The sequence below is a fragment of the Marmota marmota genome, unplaced genomic scaffold (assembly GCF_001458135.2).
Source record: "Marmota marmota marmota unplaced genomic scaffold, marMar, whole genome shotgun sequence".
NCBI lineage: Eukaryota > Metazoa > Chordata > Mammalia > Rodentia > Sciuridae > Marmota > Marmota marmota.
This window is the reverse complement of record NW_026000174.1, coordinates 41,370,477-41,394,184: the sequence shown is the minus strand read 5'-3', so window position 1 is coordinate 41,394,184 and position 23,708 is coordinate 41,370,477. Positions and strand designations below refer to the sequence as shown.

The 23,708-nt window shown below is 41.4% G+C and overlaps 1 protein-coding gene across 7 annotated transcripts in view; it reads left to right on the top strand.

The window, feature by feature from the left end:
- Nucleotides 1-22,605, top strand: part of Mpped2 (metallophosphoesterase domain containing 2) — a 172,226-nt gene extending 149,621 nt beyond the window's left edge. For all 7 annotated transcript variants that reach the window (XM_048788527.1, XM_048788529.1, XM_048788530.1 and 4 more), the window contains 3 exons: nucleotides 16,016-16,131; nucleotides 18,477-18,590; nucleotides 21,177-22,605. In XM_048788527.1, coding sequence (XP_048644484.1) covers nucleotides 16,016-16,131; nucleotides 18,477-18,590; nucleotides 21,177-21,295 — 349 coding nt within the window. In that variant the 3' untranslated portion in view covers nucleotides 21,296-22,605. The remainder of the gene's footprint in view (nucleotides 1-16,015; nucleotides 16,132-18,476; nucleotides 18,591-21,176) is intronic.
- Nucleotides 22,606-23,708: the final 1,103 nt, after the last annotated feature.

The following is a 23,708-nucleotide window of genomic DNA, read 5'->3' as shown; positions in this document are numbered from 1 at the left end:
CCAAGAAGGAATTGTTTGAATATTTTATAGGGTAAAAGTATAAAAATATTTTATATGGCAAAATACTACATCACCGAGTAGTATTCATTCTGGAGCACATTTTTTGAAAAAAATAAAAAGAAGAAAAAACAACACTGTGATATCATTACTTCTGTAAACATAGAAAACTAATTTCTGGGGAGTTTCATTTCAAGAAATCAGAACTGACTCACATAAGGATATCTTTAAAAAAATATAAGATAGCTCATTTAGTTAAACTCTGCTGTTTTTGTTTTGAAAGCTATAAAGAAGTAAACTATAGCCCTCTTTGTTTTTATCAGACACCTCTAGAAAACATTAAACAATGTTCTATTTATAAAACAAAGAGTTTGTTTTCATGCAAACTTACCTAGAGAGAAAGAGCAGAACTGAGTGTCAGAAAAATGAAATGTTCCTGATTTCGATTTTTCTTAAATTCATCAGCATCTTTTGAAGAAACAACAAAGCAATTGACTTGGTCCTGTTTTTGCCATGATGAGAGGTTACCCAGATAATGATAAATCATGGTTAATATTCTGAGTAGATTGGAACCAAATGATTACCACCAAAAAAAAAAAGTCAAGTTTGAAATGAGGGTGCAGTTTGACTTTATAAAGTTACGCTGCTAATTGAAAAACAGCAAATAATTGTTAAGTTATTCCAATATCACATTATATAGAACATTTATAATTTCATCATCTCTCAAAGTATTAAAAAATGGAAAGGAAACCTTGGTGGAGTAAATTCAATGGTTATAAAAGATTCTAGAAACTGAAATTAAGTAGCCCAGTGCAACTAGGCAGGGGTGTAGGGAGCATGTGGGTCTGGCCTTCTGCTTGGTCATTGTGATCAAGAATGTGTCATGCTATTTCCTAAACTATGCATTAATAATAACAATAATAAAGCCACTATTTGGAGTGCTTATTATACACTCTGCCAGGAGCTTTTGGTGGGTTATTTTATTTAATTTTCTCAACAAGGTATTAATGAAGTGGATATTATATTTTTTTCCCGTAGAGATGGGGAAACTGAGATTCGGGAAGCGCAGGAACTTGCCAAAATTCACACTTGTAGAAGTGCAGTAGCCCTCTCAGACCTAGGCTGGACTCCAGCACCTGCCTTCAGGGGCTCCCTGGCTCATGGAGCGGACATGAGCCAACCACAAACACCTGCTTGGTGCCAGAGGCTTAATGTGAAGTCACATGTTTATGTCTAGTCGGCCCTTTTATGGTAAAAATCCAAGAAAGCTGGGGATCCAAGGAAAAACTGGTATTACCGCCACCCCCCACCACCACCACCACACTGCAACCAAAATAATAGCTTTTATTTCTCTTCACTTTCCCCAGGCACTTCTTAGCCTGGGACAGCTGAGTATGACCTCCTTCTGGTGGCCATCTCACCTTGTATACATTTCCATTTTACTCACTCTTGTCCCTTTACTGGGCTGTGCCTCTATCCTCTTTCGCCTCATGTTCTAATCTTCCCTTAGGACAGAGCCTGGTGTGTAGGAATGATTCAGTAAGCATGACGGATGGAGGAACATTCCTACATGCAAATGCATGTAGACTCACACACCTTGTGCAGTGTATGTTGTGGGTGGATTTTTTTCAAGCCCTATTTTGTCTTAAGAATTTTCTGCACTGGGTGAGTGGGAGGAGGGGAGATTCACTGGATTGGACAGGACAGAGTAGGGGGAAAGGAGGGATGGGAATGGGAAAGACCTTAAAATGAATTGGACATAGCTTTCCTGTGTTCATATATGAATACATGACCAGTGTAACGTCACATCATGTACAACCACAAGAATGGGAAGTTATACTCCATGTATATATGATATGTCAAAAATATATGCTGTCCTTTATAACTGCAAAGAACAAATTTAAAAAAAAAAATTTGTGGAGGTTACCAGGGATTGAACTCAGGGGCACTCATCCCCTGAGCCACATCCCCAGCCCTACTTTGTATTTTATTTAGATACAAGTCTCTCTAAGTTGCTTAGTGCCTCGCTAAGTTCCTGAGGCTGGCTTTAAACTCAGGATCCTCCTCCTCAGCCTCCCAAGAAGCTGGGATTATGGGCATGCGTCACCGTGCCCGGTTTTAAATATTTTTTTTAAAGAATTTTCTGTGTTGCTACCTAGTCTTCACAAGTGATATTTGCATAGTATACATTTTATCGGTATTCTATTTTTTTTCCCCACTGTGCTGGGGTGAGAACCCAGAGTGTTCTTTCCACCTCCAAACTACCTACCCAGCCCTTTTTATTTTATTTATTATTTTGAGACAGGATCTCAAATTTGCCATCCTCCTGCTTCAGCCTTCCAAGCAGCTGAGATTACAGGAGTATACCACCACACCCAACTGATTTTCTTAACCATTCCTTTTTAATGCAGAACGCAGGATGCAATTGTTTCCATTGTTTTGCTCTTATAAATAGCACTTGCAGTAGACAAATCTGCATAGAATTTCTGTTTGCTTTTGGATTATTTTGTTAGTATATAATGTGTAAGCAGGGATTACTAAATCATAGTATTATAAGCATTTATATGGTCTGTGACAGCATTGTCCAATACAAACATAACATGAACCACATATGTAATTTAAAATTTTTTGTCAGCTGTATTAAAAAGTAAAATAAAAAGAGTCAAATTCATTTTAATAATATAGTTCATTTGACCCAGTTATCTAAAATATTATCATTTGAACATTTATCCATGTATTCAATATAAAATTATTAGGGCATTTTCACATTTTTTTTGTATAAAGTGGTGTGTCTTTCACACTTAATAGTACATATGTGTCAAAACTAGCCCCATCTCTGGTGCTCAGTCATCACAGAGTGGCTATCATATTGGACAGGACTGTCCTGTGATATTTATATATATATATATAATGTATATATATAAAGCCTGGTATTTATAAACAGCTTTTGCTTTTTAAAAGACCAACATTAACCTATCTTGCCCTAAACTAATCTCTAGTCACATATATTATCTGGATCACTTCCTTGCACACTTATTCTAAACTGACCTAGTTTTTCATTATTGGGAATATTTTCTTTTTTTATTAGTTCTAATCAGTTATGCATGACAGCAGAAAGCTCTTCAGTTCATTGCACACAAATGGAGCAGAATAGTAGAGTCACACCATTCATGCAATTGTACATGTGCCTAAGGTAGGAATATTTTCTTAACATCAGATCTCGGGCCATTGGGGAAGATAGACATAACCATAGTAAGACTCTGACTCAAATGCTTGTTAGAATAAAGGAGAAAATTCTCTCTCTCTCTCTCTCTCTCTCTCTCTCTCTCTCTCTCTCTCTCTCTCTTTCACACACACACACACACGCATACATATACCAGTGATAATGCAAAATATGATAAACTCCACAAATGAGGATTAAACAAAAGGCTGAGGGGGCTGGGGGAAGCTTCTAGGGGAAACTATAATTACAAGTTAGGCCTTGAGGGCACAGTAAAATTTTAATGGGCAGAGATAGGGGAGAACAGTTTTGCTTGTGACTATCTTGTTATCCCAACCAGATGGCAGGTTGGTGAAGGGTGGGCCATTGCCTCGCATCATATTTAGATCTCCCCAGAGCGCCTTGCCAGAGTTTTGCAGTAGAAGGTGCTCATAATGTTTGCTGAGCCCAATTAATAATATATGGCTGGCTGGCACTCTGTGAGGGAGACATTGGGCCTGTGTGCTTGCCTTAACCTCTGAATTGAAGGGGCAGCTTAGGCTGTTCACTCGTTCCTCTGATTGGGTGTGCTGCCAGTGTGCAGTCACAGTTTTCTCAATTTACTAAATCAGTCTGGACTGAAACTAGTCGTTTAGAGCCAAAATGGTACATAAATGGGGGCCAACACTTTAACTTACATCTGACCCACTTGTCACTTACTCCAATTCCTCTGAGCTTTCAAATAGCACAAACAGGCCAGGCAGACACACAGCGACCTGGGAATTAGAATACGCTTCATCAGAAGGTGCTTTCCTTTCCCTTGGAACTGGCTTTATACAGGTATTTGTTTGACAGACTTTCAGGTTTCATAGGAATCATTAACCCCGTTTCACAACTCCTGACACGGAAATTCACCCTTGCTCAAGGTTACATAGCAGGTGAGTAGGGATAGCCATCAGTGGAACCCCTGTCTTCTAATTCCCAAGTCACTTGTCATTACCCAAAGCTGGTCCACCAATGTCTAAGGCCATCATCCATTGCTTTGTGTTGTATCTCCTCAATCTTGAGAAGTAGAGAGAAGGCAAACTTTGGGGTTATATGAAGAAGATAAATTACGAATCAAAAACTAAGGGGTTGGTGGCGTTAATCCTTAAAATGATGTTAGCATTCATCAAGATAATATCAAGAGCTACCATTTGATTCCTGATATAGGCCAGACTGTCTGCTAAATGCATTGCATATATTATCACAGTTAGTGCTCATGACAAACCTGTATGGTCACTGTTATTATTATCTCCATTTTATAGATTTGAAAACTGAGATCATGTGGATGAACTTGCCCAATGCCATAGTTCTGAGTAGAAAGCACAAATTTGAACCCATATCTAACTCTGAACACTGCTTATGAGGTTAACCATACTTTGTGCTACAAAGTTCTGCTCATGCTACATTAGAATAGGTGATCTTAGACAAGTCACTATAATTTCTATACTTATTTTCTAGGAAATAACTAATATCTTGTCCAAGTAAGCTCTCAGATGAGCAAGGTATTAATTAATACCCTCCCAGAGTTATTGTGAACTAATAAATTTGAGAACAATTTGTAGTATGTGCACAGATATTTACACTGAAATTTCTCAGTCGGATGTAAGATGTACACCCAACAAAGTGGTTCCTGTCACCAAATAGGTGCTCAGTAAATATGTATTGAAGTACTTGAACAAATAAATGACTTCTGCTGTCAAAAATGCCTTTCTGATTCCACCAATGAAAATAGTGAGTAGAGAAAAAGAAGACAGACCCTATGTTGGTGTTCTGAGCAAAAGTCTCCCAAATCCATCAATTTTTCCAACCCCTGGAGTAACTGCCAATAGTAGAGTCTATGTAGATATTCAGTTCTCCAAATTCTTCCATCCACACTCCACATACATTTAACAATATGATGATTTTTACACTGCTTTTTTTTTCTCTAAATGATATATGGTCATTACTTTAGAAGGTAAGAATAATAGAAAGGGGGAGGGAAAAAAATCCATAACTCTTCTCCCCAAGATAACTATTTAGCATATTTTTTGTTTCTTTTTATTTTCTAAGCATCTTTTTACATACTTGAATTGACACTGAAGATAATACTAGGGAAGAAAATACTTGGCTTTTCTACTGACTGTCAAGGTGTATACATTTTCCTATGCAGTTTGTAGGTCTTCATGAACACTTGTTCTTAACTCTGTTCAATTGATAAATACTTATGCATCTGTTCATGCTGGGGGCTGGGAACATAGTGATGAACCAGACTGAGGTCACTGAACTTCCACTCTACCTTTTTATATTTTATGATTTTATTGTCTACTTATCAGTTATTCTCTTTGGGTCTACTTGTTGGGTGGCATTATTTCTTACCAGCAAAATCTTCTCCAGCCATGTCCCTGTGGTGCCCCCAAATATTCCATAGTATGCAGAAGAAACCAGCATTAGTGGCATTAATATATTATGCACACACAAACACATTCTAAACTTCACCAAACATAGTAAAATGCACTACCCTCTATGTGGAGGGATAGTTTGTTTCTATCCCTTAAAATCAGATCTTGAGATTTTTCCATGTAACAAGACAAAATTCAGCTAATCCTGAAAACCCACCTTTCCTCTTTTTCATACTCTTTTGGGAAATCCACCTTAGACAAGCATTCTCTATCTGCTTGGTTCCAGAGACATGTCTCCAGGTCAGAAAGGCGGAAGGGGAGGCCCATCTTCTCTGCCCAGTTCCCAAGTACTTGGCTATCTTCCTGCCGCCTCTCTTGTCCTGTTGGTCCTGTGCTTTACAGCCCAGCCAGCCGGGCATGTGACACGTGCTGCACTCACAGCCTCCTTCTTTAACAGGGTGTGGTTCTTGTGCATTGTGGCCCTGATTTTGATTGCAGAACCTTATTAGGGAGCACCCAGGAGGAAAGGAATGGAGACCTCCCCACCACAGTCCTGTTCCAACTCACCTCTTGGCTAGGGGCCAGTTGACTTGGAACTGCTAGATTATTTTTCAGATCATTCTGATGTCCGTCTGAAATTAGGGTTACTTAGAAATGAAGGCCAGAGTTTAAAGACTTCTGACCAGGGCAGCATTACCTACGAAACAGCGAGCTGTAGGTTGGTTGTAAAAACTGAATTGAAATTGGTATTTCTAGTGCCTGTCTTTCCAGAACCTGGCTCTGAACAGGGATCCAACTGAAGTCTGTTGAATAAGTAGATGCCCCGGAAGTTCTTCACTGAACCTATTCTCACTGGGCTTTCAACCCAGCAAGTGTGGCACTTGACAGAGAAAGGGACTGGAGCTTATTACTGTGGGTCCCCCTGTGGCCAAGTTTAGCACCTGACACTACTGAGCATTCAAAACCTTAGATGAAAAAAAAAATGAATGCTGCACACCAAACAACAGAATATTATTCAGCCACAAAAAGGAGTGAATTGCTGATACATGATACAGTGTGGCCTTGAAAATATGCTAAGTAAAGTAAACTGGACACAAAAAGACAATTATCTGACCCCACTTATGTGAGGTACCAAGAATAGTCAAAGTCATAGAGACAGAGAGTAACATAATGGTTACCAGGGCCTGGGGAAATCTAAATGGGGCGTTGTGGTTTAATGGGTGCTGAATTTCTATTTGGGGTGCTGAAGTAACTTGGAGATGGATAGTGGTGATGGTTGCACACCATGGTGAATGTACTTAATGCAACTGAATTATACACTTAAAGTGGTTAAAATGATAATTTTTATATTATGTGTATTTCACCACAATGACTGTTGCTTTTCTTTACTTCTCTTCATCTAGTCACCCTCCCCTTCTCTTTCAAATCTGGAGGATGGATGTTGTCAGGTCCCTGTTTGAAGAATCTTCCCTATCTGGGGTCAGACCTCAACACAAGTCCCATTGGGACTGCTCAGTCCAGGGCCTTCTTCCCACTTCCTTGTCAGAGTCCCAGGTCTGAGCAGGGCCCACCCTTGTTCTAACTGAGGTTGTCTAGACTTTAGTACAAGTCCTGCCATGATCCTTCCTTGGCCCTGTTGGGCTCTCAGAGTGATGGATGGGCACAGTCTTTCTCTCAGTCATAGGGAAGGAAATAGATTGAAAAGATTCCTCTTTCTACTATGAATTTGTTTACAAGATCAAAAGCTGGTATGCCTAAGAGGGCTGGGCAGATACTATGACATTTTTTTCTAACAATTCAGAGCAACACCATGTTTGAAAACAGGTCATGATGCCCTTTGTTCTTTCTTGGTTCCTAAAGCAAGCTCTGCTCATACCACCTCCTTTGCAGCAGAGAAAGGAAAATGGGCAACAGAGACTTAATTCTCACACTTATTCCTTATTAGTTACAAGAGGGGGAACAAAGTTGGCCTGTTTGTAAATACTGCAGTGTGTGTTCCCTTGGTTTGAGAAACCCTGTGTGTAGCTCATGCGGCTCATGGGATTGTCCTCAGGTACCATCTTTTCCTTTCCTGTCCACAGCACACAGACCACATTAGCCACCCAGGCCTGCCCTTTATCAAAACCGCATCTCATTGCATCCCAAGGACCTCATAGCAGAAGACCAGGCTCCCAAGTCCTAGTGGTGAGATGGGACAAGACAGCTGGTGAGAGGGAGGCAGCACTGCCTTTGGGGGCAGCTGAGTGCTGCTGTGGTGAGACAGGCTTCCCAGGCAGCTGGGTGGGGTGGAAATCCTGCCCTGGAGTTACATTTTCCCTCCCTCTCCTGGTGATGTCAATTGGTGCCTGTGTCTCCTTGATGCACGAGGTGTGAAGTTGCTCTGTGGGCTAATGCAAGACATCCTTTTAATTGCATGGAGGAGTAACTTGCAGGCTGCCAAGTGGAGACACTTGAGTACAGGTGGAGGGAGAAGGCGGGCATCTTCAAATCCAGAGCTAAGAAGGGAAAACAAGGGAGGGAGGGAGGGAGGGAAGGAAGGAGGGAGGGGCAGGCGTCTGCCTTTCATCTGGATATTCAGGATGACACATCTGGTGCCAAGGAAACTGCTGTTTCTAACTGACGGGGAAGCTTTGCAGTCAAGGGAGGGCTGAGCTGTCAGGTGAGCTAGAGATCAAAAATTATCATGACAGCTTCATGGCATGTGAAAGGCTCTGTGAAGTACGGCACGATTTTAACCAGCGGTGGTTAAATTAGTTCTCCTGGACCCGGTGTGATGTGCAGTCGGAGAGGGGCCGGTGGTGGCTGGGAGTGCCAGGCGTGAAGAAGGTTGCCATTCTGAAGGGCCAGGATGTAGGAGAGAAAGTGTATGTGAAAATTGGCTCCCGGTTTCTGAGTTTTGCTTAATGGAGGTGCCAGGCAGCGGTGAGAGCATTAATTAGTAGCTTGTCAGTTTCGCCAGCGAACCTCTCTGAGCCCCCTATTATGAATATTCCGGGGACCCAAAATAACCTCTTCTTGAACTTTCCCAATTTAAGATCTTGTCAGAATCTAACCACCTGTACCAGCCGGCTAAGCAGCCTTGACTAACCGCTTTGCCCTGTGCTCTCGTGTTCCGCGGGATTGTCTATGCGCCACTGAGCGGACGAGAGGCTGAATGAGCCAGTGCCTCTCTGGAAAACTTCCACTCAAAAGTGAACTGAGGAAGTGCCTTTTGATAAGTCATCAGCCAGAAGAAATCAGGCTCTGTCCAGCCATCCAGTAATACCTGCCTGTTCATTGGCAAATTTTTAAAAAAATCCTGCAGCTGGGGGGTCTATAGTTTGATGAGTCCCTGCATGGAAAATTCAAGAAATAAAAACATGAACAACTGTGTGTGCGCGCGCGTGTGTGTGTATGTGTGTGTATGCACATGTACCTTGCTAACTATATCATATACAAATTTAAAAGTTGTACATTAACACTCCTAGGCAGTACTCTGCCAAAAGTTCTGTATAAGTTAACTCCTTTAAACATAGGAAAAATTCTGATCATTAGTGGTTTCTTTTTATTTCTTTTTTTTTTTTTTTCTGTCCTTATCCTTTTTGCTTTTTTAAAGACAAGGAAACTGAAGTTCAGAGAAGTCCGTAATCAGCAGGTCTGGAACTTGAACATGGGTCTGTTTGGCTCCATAATCCATGCTCTTAACCTTGGTCTCTAAAGTAAGAATGGCTAACTTTTATAGAGCCTCCAGATTCTCATTGCTCTAAGTGGCACAGCTAGCCTGTTAGGTCCTAAGTCCGGATGTTATGGGAGCCCTTGACTTGACCCTTCATAGCTACTGTGCAGAACCCCAGTGGAGCTGCCCCAGGGCTTCCAAGCCTTAATCCCTGCAAGAGGCACCCAGGAGACTATATTACAGAGAAGTCAAATCTTTGTGGTACAGACAGCCCAGGACCTGTCTCACCATCAAAAATTTGTGCACACTGACCAGCACCACGCTTGGGAACCTGAGTAGCACACCTGAGCACAGCAAGCACCAGTGCCTTACTTCCTAATCTGCTTTCCCAGGCCATGGCCAGTCCCCTCTGAAGTTTGTGGAGGAGTAAACAGCCGTTCGCCTGTCCAAGCCTCCCTGGATTTATGGCCTGACGGCTCTCCTCTGCCTGCACTACATACTGTGTACTGCAAACACAGATGACCTTTGCAGAGATTTCATTTCAACTTGCTTCCATATAGAAAACCTGTTTTGTATTGGCATTATTTAGAACAAGTTCTGCCTGTGTTAACTCCTTTAGCCCCAGCCCTTGGAATTCCAGAGGCCAAGTGCCTGTGATTTCAAGAGCAAGGGGGCCGGTACCTTGAAAGCATCCCCAGCTTGCATCTCTCTGAGTCGCTGAGTCCAGTGACTTCGGGCAGATGGAGCTGCTCCCCTTCTTTCTAGGGTTTTTTAATCCCTCCTCCGTAGGAGGGGCTGGGCTGCAGGCTCAGATTGGCCCACTGGCAATAAGGTGCTTTTGTGGGACATTTTCTTACAAGTTGGTTCCCATGTGGTGTTTGTTAGTCACAGCTAATTATTAAGTCCTTGGCCCAGGCAATAGACATTGTTCCCTTGGATTCCTCTCCCCTCCTTTTCCCCCTCACCCCCCATTGCTACAGAACAAAACCCATTGTGGGGCTCTGGAGGTTGGCTGTGCACATATTTTCCAGTGAACCCCTGATGGGCTCTCTGCTGGGGTTTCATGTTTCAGGTTGAAACTGAACTGGATAAAGCATTATTCATTGACGCCGACACATTCAGTCTCTGCTCTGTTCAGATATTTCTCCCTCACTGGACTCGGTCCCTCTCAGGCAATTTGGGTAATTCACTGAGAGCAATCCACAGTACTTGCTCACAACCCCGATCATCTGCACAGAAGGATAAAATGTTAGAATTTTGAGATCTTAGAAAGATCATCAAGTTCCAGGTTTGGCCAGCTTCTCTGGACAAGAGGCATATGTTGGGCCCGGGAGGGGGAGGGTGCGAGGGCGGGGTTGAATGAGCAGGCTCTGAGTTCCTTCCTCCCATTCCCTGGTACCAGGGCCTCTCCTTTTCCCTGATTTGCATATTGGGCTTCTCATAAGATTTGCGCAACCTAAAGGCAATCTTGAAATCCCACAATTGAGGCCACCGATTTGTTCATTTCTCAGATGAGGAAACTAGCCCAAAGAAAGTCTTTCTCTCATCTAAGGTGCAAGTGGGTTCATGAAATGAGGCCAGAGTGAGAATAAAGGTCTTTCCACTTCTGTGTGCCCCATTTATTAAATCAACGTGGGATAATTCTGGAACCCATCACTGGGCTGCTTTTCCTAGTGCAATGTGGAATTGCCACTCTCTATGAAAAGCCTTACCTCTATAGAGAAATATCAAGTCCCCCGCACCTCAGACAGGCCATGGCAAACTGTTTTTATTTAAGGCTACTTTGATTGCATAATCCCATGGCATCTTGTACAGTGCTCAGCCTAGGAGACTGTATGGAACAGCCATGTTTTTACTTTATATATTAAGAGCCAAACTGACATTGGGTTTTGTTGGCTTTGTGCAAGACAAGAATAGGCTTTGTAAACAGCAGGTCTGGGTTCAGATCTTACTCACTGGACAAGTTACTTGGTATCACTGATTTTAGGTTTTTATCTAAACATAGAGTGATAAAACATGGCTTAAGGATTGTGATGAGGAACTGAAATTCAATAGTCTATGTAAAATCTCTGTGTAGAGCATATCAGGGACTTGATACATGTTCCTTTTCCTATAACTTAACTACTCTCACTCTCACACATATACAAGTTTGAGTTGAAATAAAAACCAGACATTTTAAAATGTGATCCTGAACTTAGAAACGTCTGGATTTTGCCACAAGGGTTAACATTAACAAAGTGAAATTTGGGTTATCTATAAAACACAAGTTTGTCTTAATCTTTTACTGAGAACTTATAAAACTGAACATCTTCTGGGGGAATATGACTATGGACTTCTGAGAGAAAATCCTACAAGGGAAAACTGGGGGAAAAAAAAGTTGTATTTTGCTATGACTCTGGAAGGACCTCCTGTCCTGGGACCCCAGAGCTGCCTGTCTCCGGCAAAATCAAAGCCCTACATTGGGCACAGTGGTGCGCTCCTAAAATCCCAGCAACTTAGGAGGCTGAGGCGGGAGGATCACAAGTTTGGGGCCAGCCTGAACAACTCAGCGAGGCCCTCAGCAACTTAGCAAGACCCTGTCTGAAAATAAAAAATAAAAAGGGCTAGGGATGTGGCTCTGTGGTATAGCACACCTGGGTTCAACCCCCACTCTAATAAAATAACATCAGAGCCCTCTTGGCAGCGACAACTTGGGTGTGCTTTCAAACACGTCTTTATTTGCCATCCAAACAAGAACCCTAGTCCCAGAAGCTTGTTTTTCAAAATTTAGAAAAGCAGATGTTTTTGCTTATTTTTCTCTCTGTCTTTCCCCTGCCAAAATGCTTACTGGATTTCCATTAGGTTCTGAAGTTGTTATTCTGTTTTGTTTTGCTTTTACTTTTAAGACAAATCTTGGAAGGGAGTCACTGTAAATTGGAGGATGGGCATCCAAACTGAGAAAGCTGTATTTTAGACTCTAATGAAAATGTTTGAGAAGCTGAAGGCAGGAAGTGCTAGAAGACTGGAGAGAGCAAGATGATGAATGCAGTTCTGAAAGGGTCTCCTGGCATTCTCCCCAGGCCTGTGAGGCTGGGGCTGCCCCAGCAGGCGGGGATTCCAAAAGGAGCATTGCTTTCTAAGGATTCCAGAAGCAGTGCAGGTAGTGGAACACGGCAGGCGGCTGTGGATGGACTGGGTGGATTGAGCATGTGCCAAGGGGGGCCCAGTGCCACTCACAGCCCCTGTACAGTATAGCCTCAGAAACGTGGTAGGCACTGACTGTATTCGTTTCTGTTTCCGCTGTAACAAATCAACTCAAATGCAGTAGCTTCACAGAAAACATATTTACCTTAGAAAAAGTGACGGTCAGCAATCTGATGCTGTTCTGACTGGACAAAAATCCAGGCATTGACAAGGTCGTGTTCCTTTATGGAGGTCTCTGTGAGAATTCCTTTTTTATCCTTAGCTTTTTCAGCAGCTAGAGGCCCCCCACTTTCCGTGGCTACTGGTCGTCTCCCACCATCCTCACCAGTAGTGAAAGTGGGTTGAATCTTGTCATGTTGCTTCACTCTGATCTCTTCTGCCCTCCCTGTTCCACTATTAGGCACCTTTGTGGGTTTCACCTGGCCCAACTGAATACTCCAAGGTAATCTGTCTATTTTAAGGTCAGCTGAATTCCCCTTTGCCATGTATGGTAATATATTCACAGGTTCCAGGGGTCACAAGTGGACCTCTTTGTTAGGGTAAGAGATACTATTGCCTACCACAAGCACCTAGGCCACTTTTATACCACATACAATAAGTATATGTAGTAAGACTCTTTCATTTGCAGGAAAGACCTAACACAAGCTAATAAAAAGGAAAGGATTTTATTGCCTCGGGTACTTGGGAAAGTTCCACAGGCATCATCCGACATAGCTAGATCCATATATCCAGCCAGGTCATCAGAGCCCTCTCTTTCTTGGGTTTGATTCTCAAGCAAAGGCTAAGACAGCTCCCAGGCAGTTCCAGGGTTACACAGTTCTTGAGACTGCAGATGCCAGAGAAGAAACCAGGATCTTTTTTTTTTTTTCTTAGCCAGCACCAATAAAATGCTGAGGATGACTCTCATTGACCCAGCTTAGGTCACATGTACATCCCTAAACAAATTATGTTTAGAGAGATACAATACTTGCTTCATTTCCAAGGGCAGGAATGGAGTCAGCCTTGCCAGAAACTCATGTACTGAGTTAGGGAGGAGGTGGCTCCCAAAGGAAATTCAGATGTTGTCACCAAAAGAAGGAGAAAAGATTTCAGTCTATAGAAACAACAGGTGTCTACTCCACCATGTTATTGCTGGACTTCAGAACCATAAAGTTGGCATATTATTTGGCTCCAAGCCACAAGACTTTCGAACTTGAAAGAGATAGAAGAGGCTCACCCAGGACAAGTAGTAAGTTAATTCAGGTAATATCTAAGAAGAGGAGTTGTGTAATGGGTAAGAGTGTGGGATTCGGAACCAAGTTATTGGTTGTATTTACTTGACCTCTCTGTGCATCCGTTTTCTCATCTATAATATAGGTATGATAAAGGTACCTACCTCTGGAGTTTGTTGCAAGGTTTAAATGTGTTAATACAAATGAAATACTTAGAATAGTGCCTTGACACAATAAAGGACAGCTGTCACCATCATGATTAGCATTTGTTATTGTAAGTAAACTCCCTGAGCATGCCATGGGGGTTTGGAAAGTAGTTAGGAAATAAATCAGACACTTTCTTGATTTCTCTCTCTACCTGGGGCCACACAGTCTCCTCTTTCTGGAACTTTCTCCACCATCTTTGCAGGAATGGAGGTTCTCACCTGTAAATAGATTTTGACATAACTTTCTATAGTTGTCCTTCTTTCTCTGGCCTCAACTACATTTGTCCATCACCAAATGAATTCTCGGCCACTGTTTCTGAATCCAGATTCTTGAGAGAATTCCATTAATCTGGCCAATGATTGTCTTTACATGAAGGATACCACCTGTTTAATTAGCTGAGAAGAGCGAGGTTGGGGTTGTGTAACACTAAAGCGTTAGATATGTGTGTAGCTGCTGAATTTGGCAAGTCAGATCTGATAGACAATAGCACTCTCTTTATACAAGCTGGCATTTATTTGAGTGATAATATGGAAGCAAGAACAAAAGCAAAAGTGATAGGTAAGAGAGAAAGAAAAGAAAACACATCACCAGATCAGGGAAACACCAATACCTGAAGTCATGTAGCTGGGGATTCCCAAGGCAGCTTTACAGGGTCCCCACTGGGGAGTCCCAGGCAGAGTGTCCTCTCCTTGGTGTGACTCCAAAGTCTTATTCCCGATGGGGCTCCTTAAATAAAGTGAGAACAAAGAAAGTTCCCTTCCAACAACCTGCATGACCTGTGGTCCCCTCAAGGACACTTCATCCCCTAGGACAGACCAGATCCCCTGGGGAGGTACTGATGGCCTTGAGATAAGCCTGAAAGTCTGAGTTCTCCTGAGTGAGCCAAACCCAGCATGAAGTCAGCATTCTTCAGATGTCCCATCAAGGACACACGAAGGTCACACCAAGCACGTGGACAGGGAAGATCTTTAATATTTCCCTTAGCCCTTTAGGTCACCTCTTTCAGTAGGCATGGAAGGGCAGGTTAAGCCAAAAGAGGAAGTTTGGCTTAGCCAGAAAATTGTCTTTTAAATGCATGCCCTAGCAAATGGGAATTCCCCTACAAAACAAGAAATTTGTGTCAAAAAAAAATACTGGTTATATGTAGACATTTGGGAATAGGACAGTACTAGGAACTGCATTATACTAATGTTATAGTCTTCATAGAGAAGAAAAAAAAATGATCATTCTCCCATAATTATAAATGGCACATTTATAAATGAGACATTCTTGGCCCTAATTAGAACATTCATCAGATGGACAGAGACTCTCATCCTATTCCCTGTTGAAAAACTCATTCCTGGAGCAGAAGTTCTAGTATAGTGCTCACAATCACTGTCAGGGGAGTGGATTCCAGAGTGACCAGTGATATCCCCAAATCTTCCTTTTGGTGGCAGGAAGAAAATTCCTCATTCGCTTTTTTCTTATGCCTTAGAATTATACACAATGGTGGAATTTGTTGTGACATATTTGTACGTGCACACAGTATAACAGTGTAATTTGGTCAGGTTTGTTCCCCAGTTCCTTATTTGTCTTTTGTTCACTGTGACCCTTTTGTTACTTTGGAATGTCCCCATATTTTTTCAATAGTTTCAGTCCTGAGTATTCATGACATCTCAGTGGACACAGAATTTGCCTCAAATCCCCTGTCCTTTTTCTCGGAAGACTTTAGTAAGAATCTTTCTGGTGAAGTACTTCTATAGTGATGGGGAGGGTCAAGGAGTACTGATGGAATTTCTTAGCTCTGAGGCACTACAGGAAGGCTGGAAATGCTTTGGATCAGGGCCGGGTATCTTAGGAAGCACTGAGATTTGGGGGAAGACAAAGCATTGTCAAGATTTTGATAGAGGCCTGCTGGGAAAGTCTCCACTGTAAAGGCTCCTGTGCCCCTTGCTAGTGGAACAATTCGTAGGCTCCACGCTTGCTTTCAAATGGATTGGTTTTGAAGCAGTCAACAAAAAAGCATCCTGCTGCCAGGGCCAACCATCAAAAAGAGAAAAGAGAGCAATGCAAACCGTGGGGGAATGTGCGAAAGAGAAATATTGTAGAATGGAGATGTGTCTGTGCTGGCCTGATACCATGTGCATTATCTCCCCCAAAGGACCCCATGGTTTAATGGATGGGGCTTTAACCTACCCAGAGGTCAGTCTCTACTGGACAAGTGGAACCTCATCCCTGAGGGCATCGACATCCTCATGACACATGGACCTCCTCTAGGTGAGTAAAGTAAAGGTTATCCTTTTGTCATAGGAGATGACTTTTTTCCCAAGCATAATGAATAATGCTTTAGGGACATAATCATTTTCCTCCAAAAAAAAAAAAATAGTGAATACAAAAAGAAAAAGTCAATGTCTTTAAAGAAACCCAGTATGATAATTAAACTCAGCAGTTCTGCAAGGCTTACAGGTGTTCGTGAAATTAAATTTTTTGATTTAGTCGAGTCAGGGAAAAATCAAATGAGTATGGAGCCCCACAGTCTTTTGAGCTTGATAATTTATTTTAAGAACTGTATTCACTTTGGAGTAAGGGGGAGTGGGGGATGGAAAGAAGACATGGACCTACCAATCACAGGGCTTTTGAATGGCAATGAAATGATGGAAACTTTTGTTCAAAGGAGCTCATTTTACTTTTCCACATAATGCTGGAACCTGGGGGATCTTTAAAGTTTAACATTTGAGCTGATTATATGAGAAAAGACTTTTTTTTTCTAAGTTAAAGTGTTCAGTAAGGACTTATGTTGAAAGTTACTTAAGGATACTCATTCTATAGGCACCTTGGGGCTACAGCCAGGTTTATATTGTCTGTGTGCTTCAAAGCCATCCCCTAGGGACCCAGATTATGGGCCAGAAGATGATTATTGATTTATATAATTATCCTTAACTATTCATGAGCTTGTTATGGTTTGACTTAGCCATAGAATATTTTTCAACCAGGACCTACCATCTGGTCCCCCATCTACTCAGTACCCCTTGTGCAAGGACCCTGCTGTCTAAGGTACACTCAGAAAACTCAGATGTTTCACTTTAAATGGGGAGTGTCTTTATTATTATTATTATTATTGTGGTAAAAGAAACGTGACAGGAAATCTACTCTTGTTATCTATTGTTGATTGTACAGTACTAAAAGAGTTTTCTTGATAATCTTGTTTTGAGATGGGGAGTCATGCAAATATAAATGATCCTCACGATATTTCTTGGTGTGGGATGGTTATCCATGTTGTTAATTTGCTAGCTAAATACTCTTATCAGTGTTTGTTGCCTAGTGAAGGTACCTGAGTAACCAACCCTACAGAGCTGCTATACCATCCAACTTTATCCATCTGCCTGAGCAGCCTAATCTAATTGGATGTGGTCATGATGTTCCTTTGGCTATTTATTGTAAGGGCTTTGGGCATCTTCAGTACAGAAACATTTACTGGACTATAAGTATTACTTAGAATGTGACTTTGAATTGAAAAGTTAATTCACAAATTTTAATCAAACCATTCAAGAAAAACACATCCATGAGATAATATGCCAGTCACTGTGGATTTAGGATTTTCCCCTCTTGTTAAAAAGTTTTGAACATCCTGGTTTGATTTTTATCAGGAGCCTCCACTTTCATCTGATGTTCTCCCCAGATTCTCTGGTCACTTCCCACACCCAGCTAACCCGTCTTTACAGAGACACTAAATATTCATGTCTACAGTTTGACCAAAGAAAGCAGAAAGCTGCCTTTTTCTGCCCAGTCCATTCTAAACAGTAGAAATAACCTAATGGAACCATGAAATGGATTCCCACAGATTATGATTTAGCCTTTCATCCCACCTGCCTTCCTCATGCTCCATCCTGCTGGGGTGTATAGATTTCATTTCAGACCATAATCATCCAGATAGCTGACTTTTGCTATAATTAATGTCCGTTTTTATAGATTTCCTGCATTAAGCGTAGTACTAAGTGGCTTTTACTTTAAAAGTAGTCAATTAGCCCCAACTTGCTGGATGCCACCATGAGGTCATATTGTTGCCTGTTGCCATAGAGTGGAGAAGCAATGGGCATTCCAAAGCACTGGTCACGGGAACCACCAAGGGTTAAGAGCTGATATCTTCAAAGAGAGCAAGGGATCTTGTGTCCAGTTCACAGATAGTCCCTTCCTGTTCTGTCTCTGAACCATTTTGTAAGTAAACTGCTCTCAGAAAGTATAAGAAAGATAAAATTTAAAAAAAGAAAGTAACTGAATCGAGGGAGAAAGAGATATTATGGGGCTGCCGGGAATAAATGAATAAATGTCATTTGAGCCCCATGAAGAAGATTTGAAACCCATGGCTGAATAAATCAAATTCCTTACAGGAAAAAAAATGTTAATTAACCCGGGGTGGGGTGGGATGGAAAAAAAAATCAAGAACCTAAAGAAGACAAAGCGACGAGTGAAAAGTTTCTTAAAAGCCATTGTGAGCTTTAATGGAGAGGCTGGGATTACAGATAATGTAATAATCCTTCTGTGAGTTATGGCTTCCTGAAAGTCTAAATGAAACCTTACCTGAAGAGAGAAAATTAAGAGTATTGATTGCATTTCACCCTTAGGTTTTCGAGACTGGGTTCCAAAGGAGCTTCAAAGGGTGGGCTGCGTAGAGCTGTTAAACACGGTCCAGAGGCGAGTCCGACCCAAGCTCCATGTGTTTGGTGGAATTCATGAAGGTAAGCAAAAAGGGATTCATGACTCACTCCAAAGGAAGACCTTAGCTAGACTGGGAATAACTAGAGCAGTGGTTTTTAAACATTTTGGCAGTGGAATCCTTTAATAAGATGAAATCTTATGAGAAAAATCTGCACATAAAGCTGATAAATATTTCACATGGAACTGCTTGCTCTCTTTTACAGAGAGTAGAGCATAGGAACCCTGTCTGGCCCACCTTACCACAAACCCAGCATTCCCCCAGGCAGCTTAGAATCTCAGGGCTGTAATGAGGAATATTTGATAATCACTGTGGCAATGCAAGCTTGAGGTATGTAAAGACAATTTTTCTCTTTAAGAGAGTTAGAAGAAATGCCCTGGATATTAGAAGCTATTTAAAGCTTGTATAGTTCATGCCTACCTATAAATATTATGTTTCATATGAAATGCATAAAAAGACCCAGGAAGACAAGGCATTCTCTGAAAAATAACTGTGGCCCTGCAGTGAAGGATATACAACAGAAGCAGAAGGAACCAGCACATTTGAAGGCTCAGATTAAACATAGTAATTAAATCTCCCCTAAGTATTAGGGAACTGGTCCATTGCCATTTTCTGCCTTTCAAGGTAAACTGAGTCAGGATCACAGAGCTGAAGCCTCACAGGAGGTTTCACGGCTGGCTCTGGGTTTTGTTTGCTTCTCTTGCCTTTTTCAAACCAGAGGTAACTGGACTTTTGTGCAGACACAAAGCCCTCCTTCAGCGGGCCTTAGGTTTTCTGAGCTCACAGGCTCTGCCAGGGACACATATTTGTGTGCAAAGGGTACGTTTATGTGGGCAGCCGCCATATTCTCCCCGGATCCTGCTTGCAGCCGCTCCCTGCAATAATTTATCAAGCTGCAGTCAAGTTGAGGTGTATAAGGCTATGTGCCTGACGAAGCAAAAAACAAAGTTTGCTTTTCAAAGTCCACAAATCCAGTGGCTTCCTGGTTATGCAGGTAATAAAGAGGATATTGAAAATCATCCTACTGAGGCCAGAGAAAATTCAGCTTGCTCCAAGTGCAGGCACCAGCTGAGTGACTGGAAGGAGGGATACCAGCTCCCCCAAAGCAGGCAGCAGCAGACATCAACTCCTCTGACTCCACAAAGGAGGGTACTTCTCTATGATATGATGCAGGGAGGGGAGACCAGAGATGGGACCCCATATCTCAATTGCATTTCAGGGGGACCATTATCTTGAAAACTGGTTTGAATTCCTGCAGCATTCCTTTGGGTTTGCATTTCACCGCCCCCCCCCCTACTTTTTAAAATTTAAATCATTAATTAGCTTTAAACTATCCAGACAATTGGGGAATTCCACTAAAGTCCCAAAATAATAAACTAGTTTAAAAGGGAGGAGATCATATTCAAATAAACTTGTCTCGCCTTTATTCACTTAAGACAGCTGAAGAGGGCAGAGAGAGGGCAAATACCAACCTCTTGATGGAGAGAGATAACAAGACTTTGTGACCCCAGAACTAAACAGTGCACATTTTAAATGCCTCTTTTCTTTTCTTAAGAGATTTTTCCATTGACCCTCATTAAGCTCTCCAAAGGCTTACTTGCAGAAATTTTAGCAAATGGAAAAAAAGAACCTTATCAGTGATTTCTCTAAATCCTGGTAATTTTATTTCTTCATGGCTATATTTTTACATGCCTTAAGAGCTTGATATCGATATAGAATTGCAAACTTAGTTGCAGAAGCTGGAGAGCAAATAGATGGTATCCAGGGAAATATGCAAACTTCCAAACGTCCTAAAATTAAGCGTATAAAATTATAAAAGAAGCATACATGCCAGAGTTCCAGGGAAGTTTTCTTAGCTTTGTTCCAATAGGTCACTTCCAAGAGGTTTCTACTGCAGGCAGGGATTGATTTTGCTTGATCTAGTGCTCAGGTAAGCTCAGGAAACAGTGGCCTATGGTGATGATTCTGTACATCACTTGGACAGTTGATTAGTAGATGCTTTTGAATGAAACTTTGAAATGCAACTCCGCATCAAAGCCACAGAACTCAAGGTAAAATTACCTATGGTTAACTCTCACAGAGACAGTTTATTTCACAGAAATGGAAGCCCAGTATCCACATCTCCCAACTCCCAGAGTTCTTTCCCTTCACCTGCCCTGAAGCCCACTTGGAATTTGGTCTGTTTGTCCCTGAGGAGTTACTCCTACATTACTCACTTCCTTCCCTAGAACTCAATAGTTCATACCAGGGCTTTGAAGTGAAAATGCTATTTTAAAAAGGGGGGGGGTCAATATTTTTCTTTATTCTCCCTACTAAAGAAATCACAGTCATTCCCTGACAAGTCTAGTGTTTAAATAAGAAAAAAAGAAAAAGAAAAAAAGAATCACTCTTTGTTGAAGTGGAGAATTCCCCCCCACCCTTTAAAGAAAATAGGATAAAATCAGACAGCAGCTCCTGAAAGTCGTCGGATCTGGGCAGGCAGGCTCAACTGAATTTCAACTCGCTGCCCCACTGACAAAGGCTTTCTTGTTTTCCTTGCCTGACGGCCCTACGTTCAACCACCATCATTTGTATACATTACAGTAACTGTGACACCATCTCCCCACAGGTTACGGCATCATGACCGATGGCTACACAACGTACATCAATGCCTCAACATGTACAGTCAGCTTTCAACCGACCAACCCTCCGATTATATTTGACCTTCCGAACCCACAAGGTTCCTGAAGCTCTAACTATCTTATTGGAAAATGAGGGAAGGTTTACAAACTGCCATTTTTCTAATTATAAACTTACATTCTCTTACTTGTTTATTTCCAAATGCTGTGAGTTCTTTTTGTAAATGTCGAAACAAACAACAACAAAAAAATGATGCTAGAGGTTGTGCTTCTTCTTCTTCTTCTTTATTATTATTATTATTATTATATTATTATTATTATTATTTCTAAATGGGGCACCCATTGGAAATCAAAGGAGCATTGTGAATTTGTAAAATGACTTCTGATTTTTCAAAGGCCACGCCATTGTAAATTGTTAGTGTTCGCCAAAGGACAGCCAAGCTTTCTTTTAAAAAGTGAAAGAAGTCTTATTTTAATATGCTTTAAGTTGGAAGAAAAAGAAAAAAAAATGGAAACAGGTAGACAGTGTTTTAAAAACCACCCAGATTTGCACAACTGTTTTAAAGAGTATTGTTTTAAGTATTTTATTTTTTAATGTTTTGTTGTTGTCGTATTCTTGGTAATGCTTCATTTTTGCAGATGTGGCCCTGATTTAAAACAATCTTCTCAACTGAAGTAGGTATGGAAAAAGCCTTCTCGTCACATTCTTGCTGGAAAGAAGTCGTGTGTCAAGGGAAGACAACAGCCCTCATTTAAAGGATGGCTTAGCTAGTGAGATCCATATCGCGGTTTTACAAGGTCTCATTGTTTGTTTGTTTCTTTTAAATTATTTTAGCTTTAAAAATAGGGAAATGGAACCTGTAAAGAGCAGGTATTTCATGCAGTAAAAAAAAAAATGAGTGTGCAGACTCCTTTTCAGTATGGGTTTATATATATAAGTATTTTTTTGTGTGTACTCTAAGTTAGGAGTTTAACATTGCCAAGGACAGTACAACTGCAGTGGGATGCTGTGTGGCTGCACCTCAGAAGTCCGAAGGAACTGACACATTTTCTCAGAACTCAAGGTCTTAAAGAGCTTGAGTTAAATCTAGGTACAGTTACAAGCGTGTATAGAATTAAATGGATGCAATGGAAGCTAACTAAAATAAGGCTTAGTTGTCCTTTCTATTTAAATGCCCTGAATTGTCTTCTTACTTCCTCTCCCCCCTCTCCCATTTTGCACTGTGTGTCGATGCAATCTTCGCTAGCACAAAATATTGTCGCTAATAGTCATTTCTGTTTTCCCATTGTAAATGCTGTTGAGCTTTATTCTATTTTATGTTACCTTGAAATTTAGGAAAGCTGTTGTTTCTTTAAATTTATTGTGATATTCTATATCTAGCGGCCTTTATATGCAAATAAAATTGCAAGATTTTTAAATCTGTGCTGTTTGGAGAGTTGGCTGGTGGAAGGGTAGTAGTTTTGTATTGTGGAGGGGGGGATTCTTCATATGCTACATCATAATCCCTTTTAGAATAATTAAAATACATGATTTTTTTTCCTAATTTTCAATAAACTTTTATTACCCACCATGCACAAGCTGGCAAGTAGGTCAATAAGACCATGGGTGTAGTCTTTCCTTCCATTGTGCTGTCATCTATCTTGCTGTAGATTTCAGAGGGTGCAGATTTCATCTTTGGCCGTTGTAAGGTTTGAGGGAATAGGGTGACTGTGTATGGGAATGCCATTTCAGGTGTATTGTATGCGGAAGCCGTTAATGATAGAGTAATCATTGCACATTCTCATTTGTCCCCATTAGCAGACCCCATCTCCCCATCACTGTTGTTTTCTTGAAATGATATCCACCAACAAAATGCTTTGGCATCCAGGAAGGGGCAGGCAGTGGGGTAGGATAATGCCTGTCTTTTTTTATTTTTTCTGGAAGGACCATTGAAGAAAGGCAGTATATCTGCAGTGTATCTCCAAAGTCTACTTCTCAGTCAATGCCTCTTGGATTGCATTTGGATACATCTTCCTACGCGTGGATCCTTTGGTGCAATTCCTAAAAGGAATTCTCCATGTCACTCCCAGCAAAGAGAAAGTACTAGGCCTGAATTTCAGCTCAGATTCACATTTAATCATCATGGTCCATTGTAGTTGTTAACATTTATTAAGCTTCTTGGATGCCACGCAGAGCTTATGGTGGACATTAGTCTAAGTTTGCAGAGAAGATGTTCAAGCTTACCAAGGAGAAGAGGTCCATGATCGTGTGGTAGCTACGATGGGCCAATGTAGGTTCTGAAAGAAATTTACATCCTTCCTTTGACCTGCTACCTCAGTAAAAGAGAGTATTGACTTCAAGCCCCTTTCTGCAAGGCTGGAAGAACTAGACTGCTGGATGGAAATTTCACCTGGCTCTTATACCAGGAGGTAGGCTCAGATGTCTCAAAAAGCAAGCTCTCTAGAAATAGGTGGATGATCACCATGACAAGTGTGCATACCAGTCTGGACACAAACTAATTAAGCTGAGCACTTACTAAAAT